The sequence below is a fragment of the Oryzias latipes genome, chromosome 15 (genome assembly GCF_053564925.1).
Source record: "Oryzias latipes strain Hd-rR chromosome 15, Olatipes_Hd-rR_3.1".
Classification (NCBI taxonomy): Eukaryota; Metazoa; Chordata; class Actinopteri; order Beloniformes; family Adrianichthyidae; genus Oryzias; species Oryzias latipes.
In genome coordinates this window covers 2,946,157-2,968,826 of record NC_136251.1, presented here as the reverse complement: position 1 = coordinate 2,968,826, position 22,670 = coordinate 2,946,157, and the positions used below count along the sequence as shown (strand labels likewise).

Here is a 22,670-nt window from a genome sequence, read left to right as displayed (position 1 = left end):
ATAAAGTATTCAGTGATTTTTGGTTTCATCCAGTTATGAACATAACCATATGTTTTCCTTATGGGCACATTTGTGCGTCTGCAGATTCTTGAGATCACAGACTTTCTCCTCTGAGCCCATTTCTTTGACCGTCAGGTATCACTGTGGCAACAAGAAGAAGCGATCTAACAAAAATCTGCAAAAACAGACAAGTCACCACATTAAATAACGTGGTCTGGTTATCTCAAACTCAAAGAATACTTTCCATGCTGCAGTAAACATTGCGCATACGCCGTCTGGGTTGGCCTCACCAAACGACATCACATGTCGTCCATCCATCTTCTTCCACTCAACCAGAACCAGGTCACGGGGCAGCAGTCTAAGCTAAGATGCCCAGACCTCCCTCTCCCCGACCACTTCCTCTGGGGGGGCCTCAAAATTAGTGTGTCCTGTGCATTTTCTTTACTTTCTGGGGGTATTGCTGTTCGCTTGTGCCGCCGTGTTGACATGCATGCACGCCATCCGCCTGCTCTGAAGTTACTATTCAGCATCTCTTTAGCAGACGGCCTTCAGCCTGATCTGAGCATCACAGCTGGAGAATGATGGGCGTCATCTTCAAGACAAGCTTGTAACTCAGTGAAGCAGTGAGAGACGATAGTTTGGCTGACCAATTTATTATACATTTATTACAAATTCACAAAATCTCAGTCATACAACAGCTGACCAGGCTCAACACCTTAAACCCGATCATAGAAGCCCCGCCTTCGGTCCTTTCGCCCTGGCGGTGAGCACGTGACAGGTTAGATCTCCGATTGAATGTTGGGGAACCTCTTCAGCAGGGTGAGGGCTTGTTTTGGAGGTAGACGTCCTTGATGGAGACTCTGCTCTGACTGATTCTTCATCGCTTCCTGAGGAAGAGAGACAACTCCTTCTTACTGTCGTCATGGAAATGAACTTTGACCTGCTGATGATCAGTATGTGATCAGCGTCACGTCTAAAGGTGACATGAAGGCAGGACGGCAGAGCCCCGTCTTACCCGCAGAAGCAGAAACATACCTGAGCTTTGGACACACAAGTGTAGAAGCTGCTGATCTCAGTGGAGCACAGGGCATCCACAAAGTTATTCTGCTTCCAGCAGGCCATGAGGACGGACATCTCAGTGATGCAGGTGGCCTCTGTGGACACAAAGGTGGACAGTCTGCTCTGTGTCTGCTCAGTTCCTTTGATTGGTTGGACAAACTTTTTCAGAAAACGGTGGATCTTGAATTTTCTACTTAGAACTGAAGTAAGCATGCATGATGCACTTCTGTGTGGATTTGGTTTCTGACATGTAGAAATCCGAAATCGAAGCGAATAAATCGAGGCCTGTTGCACAAAAGTAAAATTAAGACATCCGGGATAAATGACTGAGCTGAGCTCAATGATGCCAAAACATGTGCGTCCAGGCTTAATCGGTTGCACAAAGACCAAGCCAGGATGAGCAGACACGGATTCATTAAGCCAGGTGTAACCAATCCTGGATAGGTGCGCGCTCACGGCTCACTCAAACAGACCCCGCCACAGATCACAGATAAACTGATTCACCATGGCAACTAGAGCCGCGTACCTTTCCCCGTCGGAAGCACAAATCCTCATGGAGGCATACGAGGAGGTAAAAGATATAATTAAGGCAACACCGCCACAGTGACAAAGCACACTCAAAAAGAATTTAAAATAAATTACCAGCCAATTAAGTTTATGAAAATGTAATTTGTCATTTCAACCAGAAAATGTTATGTTTGTAAATCTTACGTGAATGAATCATGTTGATTGTACATAAAAATAATCCATTTAAAAGTTACTAATTTCAATCATGTTGATCCAACATGATACCATTAAATTGGATACATTAGTAATCGCAAGGAATTGTGGGATACCATTTTCTTTGTCTATCTGGGCAGATTGGGGTCTAAGTGTGAGTTTTTGTCCATGGGTTTTATTGTCTAGCTGTTTTACTCTGTTTTAACTAGTGATTTAAACTGTTATGGTTATTTCTTTTCTGCACCATGAGTTAGAGTTTGGTAGAAGGTGATGACCAACCCCCTTGTGCGGTAAAATGTTCATGTAAAACAGAATTCGCGTTATTTGAGCTCCTGTCTTGTGACGTGGAATTTTGCTGCGTAATTCATGTCTTTGATGTGAAAATTAAAAGACCCATTGGTTGTAAATTTGGAAAACATTATCAATGTCAGATGTATAAATAAAATTAAAGCAAAAAATTAAGTTATATCAACATAAATTGTGTTAAGTAGTCATACAAATTTAAATTGAATAAACTTAATTTAATGAGGTGTGACCAATTGAAGTGATTCAATTAAGTTGGATCAACTTTTATCTTTTGAGAGTGAGCAACAATATTAATTTAAAGTTGGGTCCAACTTAGGCCTGCACAATATACCACAAATTTATCGTTATCGCAATATCCAGCTCTGCAATATGCATATTGCAAAAGATGGCGAATATCGCAATAAATCGCAAACCCAAAATGTGTTAAAACAATCTTCTAGCAGCTTGAAGCATTTAACGAATCAAATAAATCCCTTTATGCTTTGACCAATCAGATGGACGCCTTCCCATTGTTGACCAATCAGATGGAGGCCTATTATGTTAACCCTGGTCCTGAAGAGCCTCAACCCTGCCTGTTTTCCAGCTCTCCTTAACCAGCTTGCTGTTGATTGGCTGACTCAAGTGATTTCACATCCTGATTGACTGAACACACCTGATTTTGGTTATCATTATCGAGCAGTCTAGGGAGAATTGGAAAACAGACAGGGTTGAGGCTCTTGAGGACCAGGGTTAGCCACCCTGACGTTTGTCCCCCATGTCGATGAGGGTCATTTGGAGTATAATTTTTAAACTGTTGCAATGAAATGGGAATGATGTTTTTGTTTATTTTTCTATTTGTTTATTTACCGCAAATTTATCGTTATCGCAATATTGATCACTAATATCGCATATCGCAAGTTTTCCTCATATCGTGCAGCCCTAGTCCAACTGCAGTATTTAGATTGAATCAACTTAAACTTATTAGTTTAAACCTAAGTACATTAAGTAGGACCAATATGACTCATTTTTGTTCAAGTAACGCTGTCTAATCATGTGGAAATCATTTCCATAATTTTTTCATTCAAAGTGAACGTTTTTTGAGTGTAGTTTACCTGCTTTGTTTTGTCCTTATTCAATAAAGGAACATAATGTTACACATTGTGTTTTCATATTTTAATGGAATGTGTATTATTTTGTATGACAGAGTACTAGGGCCCCACTAAGGAAAAAAGGATAGTCATAAATTTATGAGACTGGTTCTTTCTGCAGAAAAGCAACATATTCTTTTTACAGTTTTGATCGTTATGACAATGTGATACTTCGTTTTCTGGCACATCAGCATGTCTTCGTTAATGAAACCATACTGAAGGACAATTTCACCAAATGCCCCACATCTGTCATTTTAACAACTATCCTCCTTTAAAACAACTGGTTACAATATTATGACTTGTCTTTTTTTCCCTCTGTGGCCCTAATATTCTATCATTTTATATATAGCCTTATAGTCTATGGGAAACTGTAAATTATCTAATGATAGCAACATCATCTAAAACTCATTATTCATCCAGAATTATTGAAATTAATGTTCACAAACGTTTAAATAATGACAGTGGGTCTAGTTATATGTGATAACAATGTATAGTGAGCAACGAAATAACTATTGGTTTCCATTTGTGGCGACTGCTGACTGATATTAGGGATGAGATTAAATAGATCCTGGAATTTAGCCTGGTCTGGAGCAGGCTAGCTCCACAGAATAAATCTCCATGGTAATTTATACCATAACATATCCTCCTGCCCCCATCCAGCTTTAGTGCAACCGGATTGGGGATCAATTGAGCCAGGATCACCAAGATATCCTGGCTTAATCCCTTATCCTACTTTTGTGCAACAGGCCTTAGGTGTCCAAACAAAAATAAACTCTGCAAAAAAACAAGATATGCTGCTGCAAGTTTAAAAAAAAACGCTACAAATAAATAAAAATGCAGGTGCCAATCAAAATCCATACAAATAAAACAGCATTTTATCGAGTTTGAAGATGTGGAAAGGAGAAAGAACTGAAGTACAATTTGGAAAACAAATGAAAAGTACATGAAAATTCAATTTAAAGTGTTTTTTTAGTGGCATTTCTTACTTTTGTCTTTAATTGTGTCCACCACATTTCTTAAGTGTTTGTTTTGCTGCCCTCCTCCCTCACCAGGTCATGATTGGACAAATGTTGAAGCCATTTTAAATGAAAGGAGTGTTTGTTGATGTGAGCCCCTTCTGCAGTGAACAGCAGGCTATATAAACCTTTATTGGCTAAACGTCGGCTAACACAGAGAAACCCTCAGTAGACCACTGACGACAGGAGGATCTTGTTCTGTACTTTTACTAGTTCCATGTATCACCACATGGTCTCACTCTGGAGCTGAGTCTGCCCCAGAAGAAACAACCAACACTTACTGAGAGCCTGGAACAAAACACAACTGACGGCTAAAATCCTCCACCACAAAAACCATCCTCAATACTCTATTCTGTGGGGCCTTTTTTTATTTGGATGCACCTGCATTTATTTTATTTGTAGTTTTTCTTTTTATTTGCAGAGGTTTTTTTGTTTGCACACTTGTTTTTTTTTTGCTTCTATGGCAGGTCTCGGCCACTGTACGGAACATTTCCCTTGTCAGCTGGGCTGTGTGAGTGTGTTTGCACGACACTTTAGCCCTCTTCTGGGAGGAAGACACCAGATGATGTAACAATTGGCTACAATAGTGAGAGGAGCCCAGAGCGTACCCGTCTGTCCTGTGACTGAAGTCTATGGTTTCCACCTCAGACAGAAAAGCGGGCCACTCCGGCTCTGGAGAGGTCTGGACGTTTGTGGTAGTGATGGTGAGATGAAGCCTTTTATAGGTGTCAAAGCCACCTGGCCGAACCTGGCCACCCCACTAGCCCCCCCACTAGCCACAATAAACTGTGGTAGCATCAGTTGTGCATTTCATCCCAAATGCACAGCCTGCAGGCGGCGAGTCGCTCTGATCCCACACCCCCTCCCCTCCCTGCTGCCTTTGCGTGTGCAGACATCTAAAACTAAAGACGAGCCGCTGGATGAGGCGGATTTTCTTTCGGGGTTCACTTCCGCGTTCAAACCCTCAGAGCCTCCAGAGCGGGTTAAACCAAAGAACCAGTCTCAGTTCTAAAGTACAGCAGAAGGAGCGAAAGAGATGGTAGGGGAGCAACAGAGGAGTAGTGAGGAGGAGGAAGATGAGACAGAGCAGCATGAATGACAGATCTTCAGATGACAGAGGATGATGAGGAAGACAAAGATGAGACGGCATCAGAGGAGGGACAGTCAGCATCATTGGTCAGAGAAGCAAGGCAGAACTCCGCATAAGCAGGAGCTCCACCTGTTCCTGGACCAACTGGTGAAGTTAGAATTATGTTACCCTAATAATAAAACTGTTTCATGTTTATTAGTCTGAATAGAAATGTCTTCAGATTTAATTAATAATTACCATGGAAGGGTATTATTATTATTATTTCAGAACAACTGATTTGACTTTTTGTTCATTATAGAAATCTCCCGAACAGCCCAAGCAGACACACCTATGCTTTAAATATAAACACAATAAATCAAAATATATCAGTAGGCATTTCACTTTCTGATAGTTTTCTAAAGGTTGTTTTACTACGTTTAGTAGAAGGAATTTTAAAAATATAGCTCATGCTTTTTAAGTGCTACCCCAAGATTTAAAGTGGCCCCCGACCGGCCACCCCCATGACAAATTTCTGGAGGCGCCGCTGGTCAAAGCTTCCACACTTAGGGCCTCTTATACAGCTGCCTGTATAAGAGAACTGGACTAACCCCTCCCCTGGGGCAGGCCAAAGTTTTTGGAGTAACACCAGTTCTGTAACACTGGTTCTGTCACTCTTTCAGAGTTCGTTCTTATTTACACAAACTGGTTAAGTGGAGGCTTAGGGTTAAAACCAGCTGTATTAAACCATGTTTTATTTTTAAAAACTAGATGAATAATGAGGGATGAATAATAAATAAATGAACACACTCTTGGAATCAAAGTCCCAGCTGTGTTTAAGTCACACTTTGTAGTCTAGACTAAAAGGAGACCAACATTCACCTTGAGAGTAGCACCATTTTCTAAAGGATTAACATACAGCTCATATCTGGGCTCTAAGGTTTTAATTAAATTAATAAACACCGTCTTATCCACGGTAAATATGGGTACCGTGTCTTTGGCTATATGCAAAGCGACCGCTTCGGTGATTGTTCTCCACCGTGCCCCTTTCCTAGCGATGGGTACCGAGCCCCGGTATTGAACGAACCCCGGGGCAACATTCTTCAAGACCGCAGTCTCCGTAAGATCTGACCTCAACGGTTCTGCTATTGGTACTGGAGAAGTCCCATTGTTTTTGGTGTCCCACAAGATATAAACTAGAGCTGTGACGGTGTGGGATTTTTGATCACCGAGGTGATGAAGCAGCAGGAGACGGTCAACCCCCCACCCCCACCCCCGCCAACGAACACAAAATCCCCACGGCGGCCGCGGCGCCAATGAATACAATTTATAATTACAGCGCAATATTAACAAATAACAGTAACAACTAACTACTTTCTAATGAACTAACTATGTAGGTGTTGTAGAATGAGTATGTGTGTCAGTGTCATAAAAATCCATATTAAATTATTATCATCTTTGATTGCAAAATAAAGCGTTGTGTCCACTGTAGGGATGTCAGTACCACATTTTGGCATAGGTTTCCTCTTTTTGGGTCATGTGGTTTGGGAGCAATTGAAAAAAATGGACAGAATTCACATGCTAATTGCTGGAGGTTTTATATAAAAATTCAAGTTAGATTTTTGTGTGTACTAGTATGTCGGAGCCATAATTCTGAATATATTTGGAATCATTAGCTCACACGATTTGGAAGCTATTGAAAAAAAAAACAAATGTTTACTTCAAATCAGTTTTCTTATAAAACATTGAGCATCTATGATTGCAAAGCTTTTCTTATTAAAACATTGCAAAATAAATAAGATTGTTTAGACACAACATGAGGAAATGAAGTAGGAATTTAATTCTTTTTGCAAAGTCTTCTTGGGTGTGATCTTAAATCTTCTCCATCTCATGCACTTGTTAATTTGTTGATGGTCCCTAAGAGACCCCATTGGAGATCCGCGCTGAATGTCTGTGGAACATGATCCAACCTAAAACTAACTTCACGGCGGTACAGAAAAGCACAACAACACAAACATCACTAGCTGGCTCGCGAGGGAAAGTCTTGCGCCTGCTATTCCCTTACCGCCTTTCCGGGGTCTGCGAATCGCCACGGCGTCTTTCAGTACCAGGGCTCGGTTCGGCTTAAGGACCGGTTTTCCATTTTGCCGGCTGAGCAGCAGTCTAACCTTCTCCTGGGCCGACATCTCCCCGCTGCTGGTGCGGACAAATGTACCGGAACTACCGGAGTGACAGCAGCCGTGCTGCGGTCACTGTCTGCTGACACTGCAGTGCTGCCACCTGCTGGACTGGAGGGAAACTGAGCAACTTGATAGATAGATAGATAGATAGATAGATAGATAGATAGATAGATAGATAGATAGATAGATAGATAGATAGATAGATAGATAGATAGATAGATAGATAGATAGATAGATAGATAGATAGATAGATAGATAGATAGATAGATAGATAGATCCCATCAGGAACACATTGTTTTTTCCCGACAAACTTTATTGCACATTTTTTCATTTTACAGAGTTTCACATTCAGTTATGCAATAAGGGAACAATTACAAACATCAAAGACACATATAAGATAAAACAAGATTAGAAATAAACCAGGGGATTTGTTTTTTACGACAAAATATTCAATCTTTAACTATGAGACAAGATTTTGATTGCTTTTAGCGTCTCAGAATTACAGATACGATCAATATACAAATTGAACTCAGAAACGAACACAATAAAATAAGGTTTCCGTCCAGAGAATTTACATTTGTGGATATGATATTGGGCCAAAATAAGCAAGAGATTTATTAAGGGCAAACCAGATATGAGACCCAACAGGACATCCTTCCAAAACAAGCATCAATTTAGTCATGAGTTAAATCACAAATGTTCTGCCAAAACACTTTAACCTGAGGACAACATCAGAAAAGACGGATAACTGGTTTAGGGGAATTACAGCAAAAACTAAAAGATTTACTCATTTTTAATCAAAATCTACTTTGAATCAGAATCATTTATTGTCATTGTACATGGGGATACAATGAAATTGCAGCAGCCTTGGAGTGAAGAAGTTAACTAAAAAATAAAAATAAAATAGAATAGAAATAGAAATACTGTATTTACAACTCTTAACAAAAAATTAACAATATGTACAGAAACTGTTAAATATTAAATATTTGTGGATAAAATAGAATGGAATGAGATGAGTTGCTGTGAGCACAGCATAATAAATATTGAGTTATTGCACAGTGGCCCGGTTATTGCACAGTCAGGATATTGCACGCATTGAAGTAAAAGTCAGAGTGAGGTGTGGTTGGTGGAGGTATGTGTATTCCGTATGGTAATTGCCTGTGGAAAAAAGTTGTTTCTTAGTCTGTTTGCCCTGGTTCGGATGCTCTCAATGGTTGAGCCGTAGAAGGTTACCAGCAGCTCCTGAGGGCGGGGCCTGTCCACACACACACTGAAATGTTATCAACACACCTGCTAGCTGTAAAAATGTCCACATGTCAACATGTACACAAAACAGATAGTGTTCACACACGCATACCTATGCCTTTAAACCAACTAGTGTGAGATCTTTCATTCATTCAATCATGCAAACTATAAGTGCAAAGGTGAGCTAACACCTGTGCTCAGGTGAGTGTTTATGTTCTTCTAAAATGGATGGAGGAATGTGAAAAGAAGGAGGAGGAGCGCCCAGCCACCCCCACACCCAGACCCCCGTCGCAGCAGCAGCGGCAGCCGGAACCCCCCAATGCTACACGGCAGCAGGCAGGGGACAACCGCCCCCCGGGCGACCAAATCCGCCACCCAGGCCAGGACCAGCAGGACCGCCGCGAGGCCCCCAGAGCCAGAGAGCAGGGAAGCACGGGGGAAAGAGAGCGGCGCCCCAGCCCAACCAGGAGAGCAGCCCCCCCGCCGCACCGGGAGAGCCCAACGCAGGGCCCCACCTGAGAAGGGCACCCACAGCCCCAGACAAGCACTCCATCACCACCCAGGAGTTCCGGGCATCCCCCCGCCCCAACCCCAGGTACGAGTCAGGACCCCCCAAGGGAGACCCGCTCCGCACTCCAGGCAGCCACACACCCGGCCCACGGTTGGTCCAGGGAGGAGCAAGGCAGGGGCCAGCCACCCCCACCCCGGAGGGGAGCACCCCTGGGAAAAAGGGGGGCCCACAAGGGGTGTTGTAAACATGGCCCGACCAGGCTCGGCCACTGCTGGAAGTTTGGCGGGGCCCAGGGGCAAGGACCAGAACCCACCCCCAGGGACACGGACACCCCCGGCTCAGGTGTAATGTGAACCCCCCCTGAGCGGAGAGAGCACCGCCGGGCCCAGGAGACTGGCACACAGGGGACACGGCAGCCGCCGCCAAGGGACCCGTACCCCCCACCAGAGAAGGGGTAGGGGACAGAAGGTCCTAGGTCCCACCTTCCTTGCAAAATGTGTGTGTGCGTGTATGTGTGTTTGTGGGGGTGTGTGTGTGCATGTGTGTGTGTTATGTGTTGGAGTGTATATTTTGAGGGGGAAGGGGTGTGTGTACTAAGGGGGGTGCAGTTAAAATTGGCGGGTAGGGCACTGAGGGGACATCTCCTGATTACTCACAGTGATGTCCCCTCACCCTCCCCACCAAGGGGCCCTAAACGTCTAAGGTGCGGTTAAAATTGGCAGGTAGGGTGCTAGGAGGACATCTGCTGCTTGCTGGCAGTGATGTCCAAGCACCCCTGGACCAGAGGAGCACCACCTGGACAGTTTCCGGACTTCATCTCTGTAGGCCGTCTCGTCGTCTCCAGAGATCAGCCCCACCACAGTAGTGTCGTCTGCAAACTTCACTATGGTGTTGCTGGTGTGGGCTGGTCTGCAGTCTGCTGTGTACAGTGTGTACAGCAGAGGACTCAGCACACATCCCTGTGGGGAGCCTGTGCTCAGCATCCGGGTGGAGGAGAAGTGGGGACCAAGTTTGACTGTCTGTGGTCTGTTTGTAAGGAAGTCTTTGATCCAGGAACAGGTGAGTACGGTGGCCCTGAAGTGAGCTATAGCCCACAAAGAGCACCCTGGCGTAGGTGTCTCTGTGTTCCAGGTGGCTCAGCGCAGTGTGGAGGGTGATGGATATGGCATCATCTGTTGATCTGTTTGCTTTGTAAGCAAACTGGTGGGGGTCGAAGGCTGGAGGGAGGGAGTCTTTGATGTGTCCCAGGAGCAGCCGTTCCAGACACTTGGTGATGACAGGGGTGAGTGCAACTGGACAGTAGTCCGTGAGGCAGGCTGTGGATGACGAGTTTTTGGGTATCGGGATGATAATGGATGACTTCAGGCAAGCAGGGGTGGAAGCTTGAGTTAGTGACAGGTTGAAGATTTTTGTGAAGACCTGGGAGAGCTGGTCGGCGCAGGCCCGCAGAACCTTCCCGGAAACTCCATCAGGTCCCGCCGCTTTCCTGGGGTTTACCCTGCTGAACATCCGTGCCACGTCCTGTGTCTGCACAGTCAGTGGTTCAGAGCTGGAAGCAGAGTGAGGCTGAGGTGATGGGACTTCAGACTGCAGTGATGTGGTCTCGAAGCGTGAGAAGAACGCGCTCAGCTCTTCTGCTAGTGCAGCGCTGGAGTGTGCCACGGTGTTGGTCTGTCCCCTGAAGTTGGTCAGCGGTTGTAGTCCCTGCCACACCTGCCGAGGGTTGTTGTTGGAGAGGTGGTCCTCTATTTTCCTTCTGTAGTCCAACTTGGCCTTCCTGATCCCTCTCCTCAGGTTGGCTCTGGCGGTCCTGTACAGGTCTTTGTTCCCTGACCTAAAGGCAGTGTCACAGCCTTTTAGGAGCAACCTGACCTCTTTGGTCATCCAGGGTTTTTGGTTGGGAAAGACCCGGATGATCCGAATGAAAAATGAAGCAGGGTAAACTCTTGGGACAATCCAGAAAGAAACTTCTTTTACCTTATTGGTGAAAATTAATTTATTACGGGGTTTGCCAAACCTCCTTCCATGAAAAATCTTCTACAAAAGACATGCTCTGAGGTACAACATTCATTTGCAACTATGCTCTTCTGGATTTCTTGTTTTTCCTGAGATAACTGGACAGACATAACTTCCCCACAGGAGTATTAATAGCAGAGAATATCCTCAGCATTAACTCTGTTGAAATTTAAAAAGCATGCATAAGCCAGAGGAACCAGCTCCAAACACTTTAGCGTATTCAACGGGGGAACAGGGATGTTAAATCTAGAGAAAAATTCCTCATATGTTAAAATTAACCCCTGGTTGTTATTCATACACAAAAATAATCTTATTTCAAAACCAATTTTGTATCAGAATCATCAGAATCTTTATTATCATTCTGCAGTGCACAATGAAATTTTTTCCAGCAACTCTCTTCCAACAATATAAAAAGATAGAATAAAATAAAACAAAGGATAAGCAGCTATATAAGACATAAATACTGTACAGTAGAGTGGGGTGAATATTGCACATATGAGTGGGTCAGTGGCGGTTCTACACTAACTTACTCCCTGGGCAAGTAACCCCACCAGCGCCCCCCCCCCCCCACACACACACACATACAAAATTTGACAACATCCTGCTGTGTTCCCTATCTTTTATTTAGCCATTTTACTCAAAAAATGCATGAATTTTCTAGACTCGTATTACAGGGGGGTCAAACTCAGTCACACAGGGGCCTAAGTTAAAAACACGCCTAAGGTTTTGGGCCGAAGAAGATAAACATTTACTGAACACACTAAAGCTAAACTTTTAAACCTTTTAAACTGAACTTTTTGAACATAAATATGAATAAAAACAGGAACACAAGTTAAACCTTAAATAACTTGTAATATTTTGTTCTCCATATAAATATATTCTGTCAAAATTATACAAATATGAACATGCTGCAGGACAAAAAACAAAGAAAGCCTGGAAATATTAATAAGAAATTATATATCAAATAATTCCATTTTTTTTGCTCTTTCAGCATTTTTTTAGAGCTGGACTCCTGCTTTATTTTTAGCAATAATTTCTTAATGTGTGACGTCCTGTGTGTGTCTTTGTGAAACATATCAGAGGGATTAGATCTAAAAAATAAAACTTATTGTGATTAATATGTTTAGGTCTTATAATACATTAAAGACTAAATCTTAGAACTCGTCAGTGGGATTACTCCAAAAATATTTGGCATTTCCCTAAATTTGTGCAACACCAACAGCAGAAATCCTCCAAAAAAACTCAATCCATAAAAAATGGTCTGATCTCATCCCCCCTCCCCCTCCCCTTCCCTCTGACACACGCGGCTCCATCTCTATGACGGGAGGCGCAGCTGCGGCCCAGAGTTGATTGTCAGATAGAAAAAGACTCCCCTCACACCTGTTAGTGTGATTCAGCCAGCCACCGGTGAGTTGCGCTCCCCTCTCGAGTTTTTTGACTAATGTTCCAAAGACTACCGCAAAGAGGTGTGGCCGCAAGCGTCTTGCAGCAGAGGGCGGTGGTCATGTGCGCATCGGGTCTGCTGTGTCGGAGCAAAGAATTCTGGGAAATAATCTCCATTGCCTGCTTTTTTCGAAATTGGGTTGAGCACGAATGTTTGTTCTGCCTAATTCCTTTTCATGTGCCTGTTTTACGTTGTTTCACTCTGAGGTATTCTTTTTTTATTTTATTTTATTTATTTTTTTTGCACCATAAGTGTGAAGAGCAAATAGGAGGAAGACATTCTTAACAGTCTGATGTGTCAAACTGGAAAGAATTCAGTGTCGGCTGCTGAAGCAATTTCAAATTAAAAGCTCCAAGCTTCCTCTTTGAATATAGTAAGTAGCACATTATGTGTAACGCCTCTGGTACGGCAGATGCCGCCCCCCATGAAGTGCCGCCCTGGGCGACCGCCCACATCGCCCATATCAAAAACCGCCACTGGAGTGGGTATTCCACATATAGAATGAATATTGCACACACGGCATGAATATTGCGTACATAGTTTAAAGTACAGTCAGAGCATTGTCAGCTGTGTGCTGACAGGAGTTAGTGGGTTATGTTAAGTCTGGGGGAAGGGGGGTGTCGTTGACCCAGTTGTGTGATGGGGTGTGTGTGTGTGGGGTGTGTGTGGATCTCACTGCTCTTGGGAAGAAGCTGTTCCTCAGTCTGTTCGTGTGGGTTCTGATGCTCCTGTATCTCTTCCCAGAGGGAAGTATTTTATCTATGATATAATACTTGTGTTTAAATAAACTGCCCTTGTTATTCCAGAACTAATATTTTTTTGATGAAAAGTTTCTTCATTCAAATAATTTCAAATTGTCATTAAAGGTAAAAAAACAATAAAGACATTAAAGACCACCTTTGTCATAGGAGTTCATGTGAACACTTTTCTTTGATGTGTTCTTTTTTTCCATATGAAATTAAAAAGCATTTCATCAGTTTCTTTGATCACTTTATCATCCATGTGTAAAGCCAAAGCTGCAAATGTTAAGCGAGAAATTCCTTCTACTTTGCTAAGTAAAACCCTTCCTCTTAATGATAAATCTCTGTGCTCTTTCTACCGTTGGATTAAAGTTTTGGGAGCTTCTTGCATGTTGGTTTTTTGTTGTTAAAATATCTAAATATTTCACTTCAGTTTTAACAGGAAGATGATCACTGGTTCTGTTCAGTTTTTATGGACAGAATTTCTAGGCACAGCCAGGGGCCGGAGGGGGTCTGGTTTATAGACCACAGGATTTCCTCTCTGCTCTTTGCAGATGATGTTGTCCTGTTTGCTTCATCAAGCCAGGACCTCCAGCGTGCATTGCGGTTTGCAGCTGAGTGTGAAGCGACTGGGATGAGGGTCAGCACCGCTAAATCTGAGGCCATGGTTCTCGACCGGAGAAAGGTTGTTTGTCATCTCTGGGTGGGTAGAGTGTCCCTGCCCCAGGTGGAGGAATTTAAATACCTTGGGGTCTTGTTCACGAGTGAGGGAAGACCGGAAGCATGACATTGACAGGCAGATCGTAGCAGCGTCCGTAGTTATGTGGTTGCTGTATCGGTGTGTTGTGGTGAAGCCACAAAGCCCGAAAGCAAAGCTCTCAATTTACCGGTCCATCTTTCTTCCGATAATCATCTATGGTCATGAGCTCTGGGTCATGACCCAAAGTACGAGGTCCCGAATACAAGATAAGCTTCCTCCGTAGGGTGGCTGGGTGCTCCTTAGAGATAGGGGGAGGAGCTCGGTCACCCGCGGAGAGCTCGAAGTAGAACCGCTTCTCCTCCACATCCAAAGAAGCCAGTTGAGGTGGCTCAGGCATCTAGTCCGGATGCCTCCTGGACGCCTCCCTGGTGAGGTGTTCAGGGCATGTCCTACTGGGCGGAGGCCCCGGGAAGACCCAGGACACGCTGGAGAGACTATGTCTGTCGGCTGGCCTGGGAACGACTCGGGATCCCCCCAGAGGAGCTGGAGGAAGTGGCCGGGTTGAGGGAAGTCTGGGCATCTAGACTGCTGCCCCCTCGACCCGGATGAGCAGAAGAAGAAGGATGGACAGTTTCTCTGTCACAGATATTATTACCGGTAATTTTGTTTCTATGTTCGTCATGACATTACCCTACTGTCTTATTCTTCCTACTGACTTTATCCACATATATTACAGGCCAAATTGTTAGAGAAGTATTAAATTTTGACCAGCATGAACTGTTTATTTATGTTTCTGGTGATGCAAAACACAAGTAACAGCTGGAGTTTTATGAATAAATAGGATTTGCCTGAGCTTGGATGTTGTTGCATGTGAATCTGCAGAGGCAGGCAGGGACCGTCAATAAAGTACACGAAAACACCCCAGACAAACAATAGCAGTTTCTCAGTATTGTCCCACAAAGTTGACCACACCCACAACGTGAGCGTCCTATCAGGTCACCCATGGACTTTGCTGCTTTGTCCCCGACCTTGTCATCGGGTTTGACCCACAATCAAACCTAAACAGTTCTTGTTGCTGTTCACCTTTCAGCTTATCCCTTCAGGGGTCACGATAGCGAATCAGCTTTCACTGATTCCCACAGGTGATTTGGCTGAGATTTTTATGCCGGATGCCCTTCCTGACACAAACCTGTACTTTTAAAGCACAGGGAGACCCTGATAGACAGCAGCATGAAGGCTCTTGCCTGAAGACCCACTGGATTTTAGCTTACTGCACGCCCCGGGAATCAAACCTACTTCCCCAACACTTTGCTGTATAACGTTGGTGGATAAAGTAGAAAGAACAAAACACGACAAACACATAAATTAAACGGAAAATGTCTGTGACACGGACACGCATTGTGGCTCTTTTTAATATCAGGCCATCATATAGTTTTCATGAGCAGATGAGACTAGTTTGTAGTTTGAAAGAAATTAGAACGAAAAACATGGATATACACCAAAAATGTAAAAATGAAGAACATCTGTTTTTTTACTGCTGCCAGGCAAAAGTTGCCTGTATTTTGTGACTACTTTAATGTAAACATTTAAAAATTCTGTTTGGCCAGACTTGAGTTAACGTTGTGTTGTTCTTCGCCGCGCCAGCAGGGGGCAGTAACGACGCCGTGGTAGCAGCTTTACACCGAGTCCAAAGGAGCGGAGGTCCCGGTAAAAGCAGCTGTGCTGCGGTGCTGCTCGGTTCGGTTCTTCGGCAGAATTCAGCCTGATGGAGAACGACTTGCTTCTGTCTCTGGAGGACTTGGGGTGAGTCTCGCGGTTCGTTTCACGTTGAGCAGGGAAACGAGCACTTCCGGTCCCGGCTGCATGTGAGCACGCTCAGCACAGCAAACGTGACCCCGAAGCTGAACAAGCGGCGGGTCTAGTAGCCGTTAGCTCCGGACCGGTGTCAGACCGGTTCGGGTATAACGTGTCAGCACGAGCGTGATGACGCAGGCAGGAGCCTGACCCGGAACCGACGCACGGAGTCTGGTTCTGTGTGCACAAGTTCACGATTTCTTTCTGATGATCCTTAGTTTACAGAAAGGATGACGCAGCAGCAGCAGGGGCGTGGCAAACTGCTGCTTTAAAAAACAATGTAAATCATATCGAGGAGAAAATCAAACATTAAATACTTTAAACACTTTAAAGATCCACTCCAATCATAATGGTGGTGTTTACAGATGGATTGCTCCACTATTGATCACTATTTTTGTTGCACCACTAATGTCAGGTTGGGCTGTAAGCTAGTGGGAGAGTCAGCAGAGATTTCCTTCCTCACCAACAGTCCGACCCACAACTCAGAGGGAATTTCTGATGAACTCCTGCCGCTCTGCAGAAACTACGGCTCTGTCCGAATTCCCACCCTAACTACTGAAAACCTAGATAGTACAGCACTATGTGGTACTCTGAGTTTCAGAACCAATTCAGACACAACACTCACTATTTTTTTTATGTAAACATATGACGTCATCAATTATACAAAGTTAAAACATAATTAATATGAGCGATTTGCGACGATCATTTATGAGTCCACTGTCTTCTGAAGATGAAAACGTTGATGGTTTATTTGAAAAAAAAATCCTTTTCTTTGGCAAAAATAGTTCCGACACAATGCATTGTGGTCTGTATTCGTCCATCTAGTGAGCATCGATGCACACTGGTTCTTGCAGAGACTCCTGGGAGATTTCTAGGGCTCTGGAGTTTGGAATTGTAGATTCGTACAGCAATGCAAATGACAAACTCACTATATAGGGGTTAGGGTGGGAATTCGGACACAGCCTATTAAACGACTCGGGTTTTTAGATGGGGGCTTAAAATGGCAAAATCAGAATGAAAAGACCAATGGGAACGCCTTGAAAATAGATCAAAATATGATTGGAGTGGGACTCTAAAGTAATAATGTTTCTTTATCTAAAAATGTCTTTCAGTTTGTGTTTGATGCCAGAATTCAGATTCTTGTTTTCCTTTACAGAAGAACACTATTTTTTGTGGAGAAGTGATCATTAGATGAACAGTCTGAATTTGGTTTTCACTCTCCCCCTGTCCAGGAAGAGTAGACTTCATTTTTGTCCCCCCTGAAGGACGACTCATGGGGTTAAATCCTTCATCCCTGTTCTTTGGGTCTCAGGACCATTGACTGTATAGTAGAACTGGACTGAGCGACTCCCTCCCCCCTGGCGTTCCAAACAGGAAGAAGCCAATACCCCAATTTTTTTGATGATATTATTTCTTTATTGCAAGTTATTCAAGTTATAAACTGACCAATCAGATGCCTCAGTTAAAGCATTTGGGGCCCGCCTGGCCCCGCCTCATATGTTCAAAACGTTTCCCAGATTCTCCCAAGCCCACTCTCAGTGGAATGGGTGTCGCCTTCCAACAAGCTCACTCCTGATTGGCTAGAGTAGTTGCCATAGAAACATTGATGCATACTGACTCGGACCAATCACTGTTTACTGACCTCTGGTTCCAAATGGTGGCGTCCATTTTGTGGAAAAATGGCGACTGAATGAACTTGATTTGGTTGGAGCTGGTAGGCGGTTTTCCATCACTCGGTCCAGTTCTCCCATACAGTCAATCAGAGCTGCAGTCTGCTGGGAGGGGCCGTGTTCACGAGTGTGGTTCCTGCAGGTACCAGGGTCCACTGCTGGATGAAGGAACCCTGGATAGAGCTGTCTGCGGGGGGGCCGCTTCCCCAGAGTTCACCAAGGTCTGTGCCTGGATCGTGTCGGAGCTCCGACTTTACTGCAGGTTGGAGGAGAACGTCCACGCCACCAACTGTGAGACGATTGACCTGTGACCAGCCACTTGTCCCTGTTACAGAGCAGATCCACTTCCTGTTTGTGTCACACGGCTCTGCTGTCCCTTTGCGCCGCAGGTCCTACCGAGGCAGACAGCTTCCAGCTGGAGATGAGCGGTCTTCTGTCCGAGCTGGCCTGTCCCTACCCCGCCCTCACCGCTGTAGACGTCACGCAGAGGTTCCTCAGCAGGAGCCACTGTCTGCTGTTGCTAAGTACGTTCCAGCACCCCCCCCTTTCAGGCATTGTCCCTCAAGGGTCCGGTTCTACTGTGGAGCTCCTTAACCTCCTAAAAGCCAAACATGAACTGGCTCTGTGAAGTTCCCAGCTGGCCCACGCTTCCAGAAAGCCTGTTTTCCTGTCGGTGTGTTGGCTGGAAACAGACCTGAAGCTCACCGTCTGTGGAAGTCCTCCATGCAGTCGTTCATTTTTGCGGTCATGTGGTTCTGGAGCCTAACCCAGTCACTGTGGGGTGAAGGCGGGCTACACGCTGGCAGAATCAGTCCATCACAAAGATACAACCACACTCATTCCCACCTAGCAGACTATTTACAGTCACCAGTCAACCATCAACCGTACCAAACCTGAAAATGAAGCTGTTCAGATCTAAAAGTGTCTTCAGAGGAGGGAGAACGTGAAACATTAAACCCATAAAAGTACCTTGTAAATGAAGGTAGAAGAGTCTGTGGATGCACACGTGAAGCACTGAAACACACAAGGTTCCATCTTGTCAGTGAGAATCAACATGACCTGCCAGACTTCTGTCATTTCCTGCTTCAGGCTGAGTCCCTCAGCTTCCTGAAGCCCTTCTTCTCTGTGCTGCAGCTTTCCTGGTGTCAGAGCTGGAGGCCTCCAGGATGATCCTGGTGAACAAGCCTCAGAAGAAGGCCCAGGAGGCTGGCAGCCCCGTCTTCCAGGAGCTGAAGGGGATCTGCGTGGCCCTGAGCATGTCCAAACCTCCAGCCAACATCACCATGTTCCAGTTTTTCACCGGCATTGAGAAGAAGGTCAGTCCAGCTGTTGCATGATTTCTGTTCAAGTTGACTTGATCCAAACACAACATGGTCCTCAGTCATGGCCTGGAGAAGTGATCCTGCAGGACAAACTGGACCTGTTTGACAGAAATGTCCTCCCCTGCCTGACTTCCGGCACCTTGTCCTCCCGCGGCACCTTGTCCTCCCGCGGCACCTTGTCCTCCTGCGATTTTTTTTGTGTGTGAACATTTGACCATCAGTGACCCACAATGACATTTCATTGTTCTTCCAGCTGAAGGAAGCCCTGAGTCGGGTGCCGGCCGGTCACGTGGGGGAGCCGCTGCTGAAGAGACCGCTTGGACCTGTGCACTTGGTAAACAAGGCGACGCCTCAGCGTGGGGGCCGTGCTCCCTCCCCGTGTGAACCGCTCTGTGCTCTTTCAGGAAAAGATTGAGGCCATAAACCAGACGCTGGTGAACGAGTACGAGGTGCGGAGGAAGACGCTGCTGAAGCGTCTGGACGTGACGGTGCAGTCCTTCGGCTGGTCCGACAAAGCAAAGGTACCGGCCCACACAAAGCCCCAATAGAATAGAACAGAAAGCCTTTACTGTCATTATGGAACAATGTGACGTTCTGATCAGTTCTGTCTGAAGTGGGCAGACTTTACAGACAAATAACAGAATAAAAAACAATGTGCAAGGATAAAAAAATGACACATCCAAGCCCCACGCTCCTTGACACGGACAGACTTGTTTATGTTCTTTGTTTTTGTCCTGTCAATATTTGTCAATACAATCATAATAGTAAGTTTTCTAAAATCCTCTTGTCTTGGTTTTCATTCACCCACTCTGGGTTCCTAGAGGCAGACCTGTCAGAGCGCCGGGCCTCCTTCCATACGTGTTCTATGACCACGTTTAGCACGCGGGCTTCACACTGGTCCGTCACCACCCAACACCACCGCATCTGCTCACAGCTGGAAGAGGCGCGGTGTGAAATAGAGGGGTGCAAACCTCCTGAGTCTTTTCACAGCTCTATTCCAAGAGATGAAAGACATAGTGACATAAGATTCTGGCTGGGAACAACACGTGTTGAATGGCCACGCGTTTTGTACGTAGAGCCCAAAAACTGATTTTAAAAACTTGCTTCACTGCATGTGAACGTGAGAGTTTGGAATGTGGAGGCCTGAAACACGCTGACACGTGCGTTTACATGGACTTTGACGGGAAGTGGCGGCTTGAATGCGCGTTGCCGATGCTGGTGTGAACGCAGCTTGATAGTCAAGCATTTGCTGGTAGGCTTTCTGAACCTGAAGGGGAGAGAACTCCTGCATGCTGTCTGTGGTGTCTGCAGGTGCGGGCGGAGAAGCTGGGGCAGGTGTACCAGCCGCTGCGCTCGGTACTCGCCGTCAGGAGCAGCGTCTCCGTTGCTCATCTTCTGGCTGCGCGGCAGGACTTCTCCAAGATCCTGAGAACGAGCAGTGGGAAGATCCGGGAGAAGACGGCCTGTGCGATCAACAAGGTGGGGTAGTACTCCTCCTGTAAAACGGGGGGGGGTTAACCTTTCTCTAGAGCTCCCACCTAAATGTTTTATTCTCTCAGCTGGATCCACAGCTTCTTCTGGAGTCTTGACAGCATTTGTCACTGTCTTTCATCTCCACCCCTCCCCTCCCCTCCCCAGGTTCTGATGGGACGAGTGCCAGACAGGGGGGGCAGACCCTGTGAGATTGAGCCCCCGCCCCCAGAGATGCCCTCCTGGCAGAAGCGTCAAGATGCACCCCAGGGCGGAGGACACTATGGGAGTGGGCACGGAGGCAGCAGAGGGGGCTATGAAAGAGCAGGAGGGGGCCATGAAGACAGGGTTGGCAGAGGAGGAGGAGGTAGAGGGGGCAGAGTGCAGGGCAGCTGGGGGGAGGGAAGTGGAGGGGGAAGGGGCGGGTATCATGATGCGGGGGGAAGAGGAAGCTACGGAGCTGGGGGGGGTGGACAGGGGGCCTTCCAGGATCCTGGTTACCACGGAAGAGGAGGCAGTTACCATGACAACTATCACCAGGATGGAAGCTGGCAACAGGAACGTGGTGGGGGCCGTGGAGGGCGAGGGGGACGTGGAAGAGGAGGCAGAGGAGGCCAAAGTGGTGGTTGGGGGGGCAGAGGAGGCTCCGGTTTCAGTCAAGGGGGTCAATTTGAACAGTTTTTTCAGCATGGGGGGCAACAGTTTAACCAGGCCGGTTTCAATCAGGGCAAACACTACAACAGCTGAGGGGGACAAAGAGAGCCCCCATCCTCTCACCTTGACTGATGACGCTGTGAAGGATAGGTGAAGGGGGTGGGGGTGGGGGGTGTAAATTCTCTGCCTGCTAAAGCACCTCCTTCTGGGAGGGTTCTTGTTCATTGTTGGACCCAAAAGCAGGAGCGGTTCTGAGAGTGACCTCTGCACCCCCACAAAGTTTGAGGTCTACGCTTTTTGTTTGGAGACGGGGGGGTTGGAGGGGGCTGCTGTTTGCCCTCCTCAGATGAGTCTGGATTATTTTCTGTTAAAGATGGAAGCGCCTGGGAATGTGGTGCACGGGGGGGGGGGTCGCACGGACAAGCAAACAATTAAAAAGTGTTGCTGTCTGAGTGGAGTTTGATTTCCTTTACTTGAATGAATAAACACTTTGGGCAAGACACCTCACCTCACCTCACCTCACCTCCAGTGTGGCTCCACCCGTGTGTGAATGTGTGTGAATGTCCCGGTGATGGGGGGGCTGTAGGAGGGAAGTGGCAGCCACGCCTCTGTCAGTCTGCCCCAGGGCAGCTGAGGTACATCAGTAGTTACCATCACCAAGTATGAATGAATATTGGATGTGACACACTGTAAGAACTTTAAGCGTCTGGAAAACCACAGATAAATCAAATCCATTACTATTTTTTTAGCTGGTTGGAGTCCCAGCTGGGTTCTTTCTTGGCGAAGTTTGCATGTTCTCGTTCATGAGTGGGTTCTCTCCTGGCACTCTGGCTTCCTCCCACAGTCCAGAAACATGCTGCACAGGTTGATTGGTGACGCTAAAATGTCCCTAGGTGTGATTGTGTGGTCCTAAAATAAACTGGTGACCTGTTCAGAGTGTATGTACCCCTCTCATCCAGCTGGGATAGGCTCCAGCAACCCTGTGATCCCAAAGGGGGTTCAGTGAGCTCAGATGGAGGGAAAGCATAATGTGTAAGGGTGTGTCACAGGCAGGGTTCTGTCCTTTTTGACCACTCCATCCTTCACTCCCATTTCCATGGTGACGATACAGCTCTTCCTTTCTTCCACCTGCAAACAAGACAGGTCCTCTTCATTTTTGAAGAAACTGCTGCAGTCAGTTACTGAGTGAGTATGAAATCTCTGTGTTCTTTAAGGATGGACCAAATAAAAGTGTCTGAATGGGTGTAAGAAAAGAGAACTGTAAAGAAAAAAGGAGCACCGAGCATCACGCCATCATTCATGTTGTGTTCTGAAATACTTTAACATGCTGATTTCACGCTAAAATCATCCTAGGAAGTTCTGGATCTGACTTTAAAACCACTTCCTGTGTTGGTTGTTTTATTTACTCATCCTACGGAAACACTTATTTCCTTAATTCCTTCACTACTCTAGTTTTTTAGCAGTTAGGGTGGGAATCCGGACAAAGGTTAGGTTTTGTTTAAAATTTTGATTTTCTTAAAAAACAAAAACATTTTAAATTATGAATTCTTTTTCCCAGTGTTCTTCTGTT

General features: G+C 45.6%; 2 protein-coding genes across 3 annotated transcripts; one reads left to right on the top strand and one right to left on the bottom strand.

Moving 5' to 3' along the window:
- Window positions 1–637: 637 nt before the first annotated feature.
- Window positions 638–7,548, bottom strand: chchd1 (coiled-coil-helix-coiled-coil-helix domain containing 1). Its single transcript, XM_023963608.2, has 3 exons — window positions 7,360–7,548; window positions 1,036–1,154; window positions 638–887 (listed from the first exon to the last, which is right to left on the bottom strand). Exons 1-3 carry the CDS (start codon window positions 7,478–7,480, stop codon window positions 780–782), a joined length of 348 nt encoding a protein of 115 aa, XP_023819376.1. The 5' UTR covers window positions 7,481–7,548; the 3' UTR covers window positions 638–779.
- An 8,226-nt stretch (window positions 7,549–15,774) lies between these two features.
- On the top strand, window positions 15,775–21,552 carry fam98a (family with sequence similarity 98 member A). Of its 2 annotated transcripts, none has more exons than XM_023963597.2 (8): window positions 15,775–15,933; window positions 17,797–17,945; window positions 18,044–18,178; window positions 18,789–18,970; window positions 19,230–19,310; window positions 19,381–19,497; window positions 20,288–20,455; window positions 20,615–21,552. In XM_023963597.2, exons 1-8 carry the CDS (start codon window positions 15,896–15,898, stop codon window positions 21,191–21,193), a joined length of 1,449 nt encoding a protein of 482 aa, XP_023819365.1. In that variant the 5' UTR covers window positions 15,775–15,895; the 3' UTR covers window positions 21,194–21,552. The 2 variants fall into 2 exon arrangements, with proteins under 2 accessions (XP_023819365.1, XP_023819366.1); XM_023963598.2 differs by having other exon boundaries at window positions 15,792–15,933; window positions 17,797–17,916.
- Window positions 21,553–22,670: the final 1,118 nt, after the last annotated feature.

Coding starts and splice junctions, on each gene's coding strand:
- chchd1 (XM_023963608.2), bottom strand. CDS start 7,480: ATGTCGGCCCAGGAGAAGGTTAGACTGCTGCTCAGCCGGCAAAATGGA. Junction 1,155..7,359: donor TCGCAGACCCCGGAAAGGCG/GTAAGGGAATAG, acceptor TTGTGTCCACAG/AGGCCACCTGCATCACTGAG. Junction 888..1,035: donor CTTGTGTGTCCAAAGCTCAG/GTATGTTTCTGC, acceptor TCTCTTCCTCAG/GAAGCGATGAAGAATCAGTC.
- fam98a (XM_023963597.2), top strand. CDS start 15,896: ATGGAGAACGACTTGCTTCTGTCTCTGGAGGACTTGGG. Junction 19,311..19,380: donor CGCTTGGACCTGTGCACTTG/GTAAACAAGGCG, acceptor GTGCTCTTTCAG/GAAAAGATTGAGGCCATAAA. Junction 20,456..20,614: donor CGGCCTGTGCGATCAACAAG/GTGGGGTAGTAC, acceptor TCCCCTCCCCAG/GTTCTGATGGGACGAGTGCC.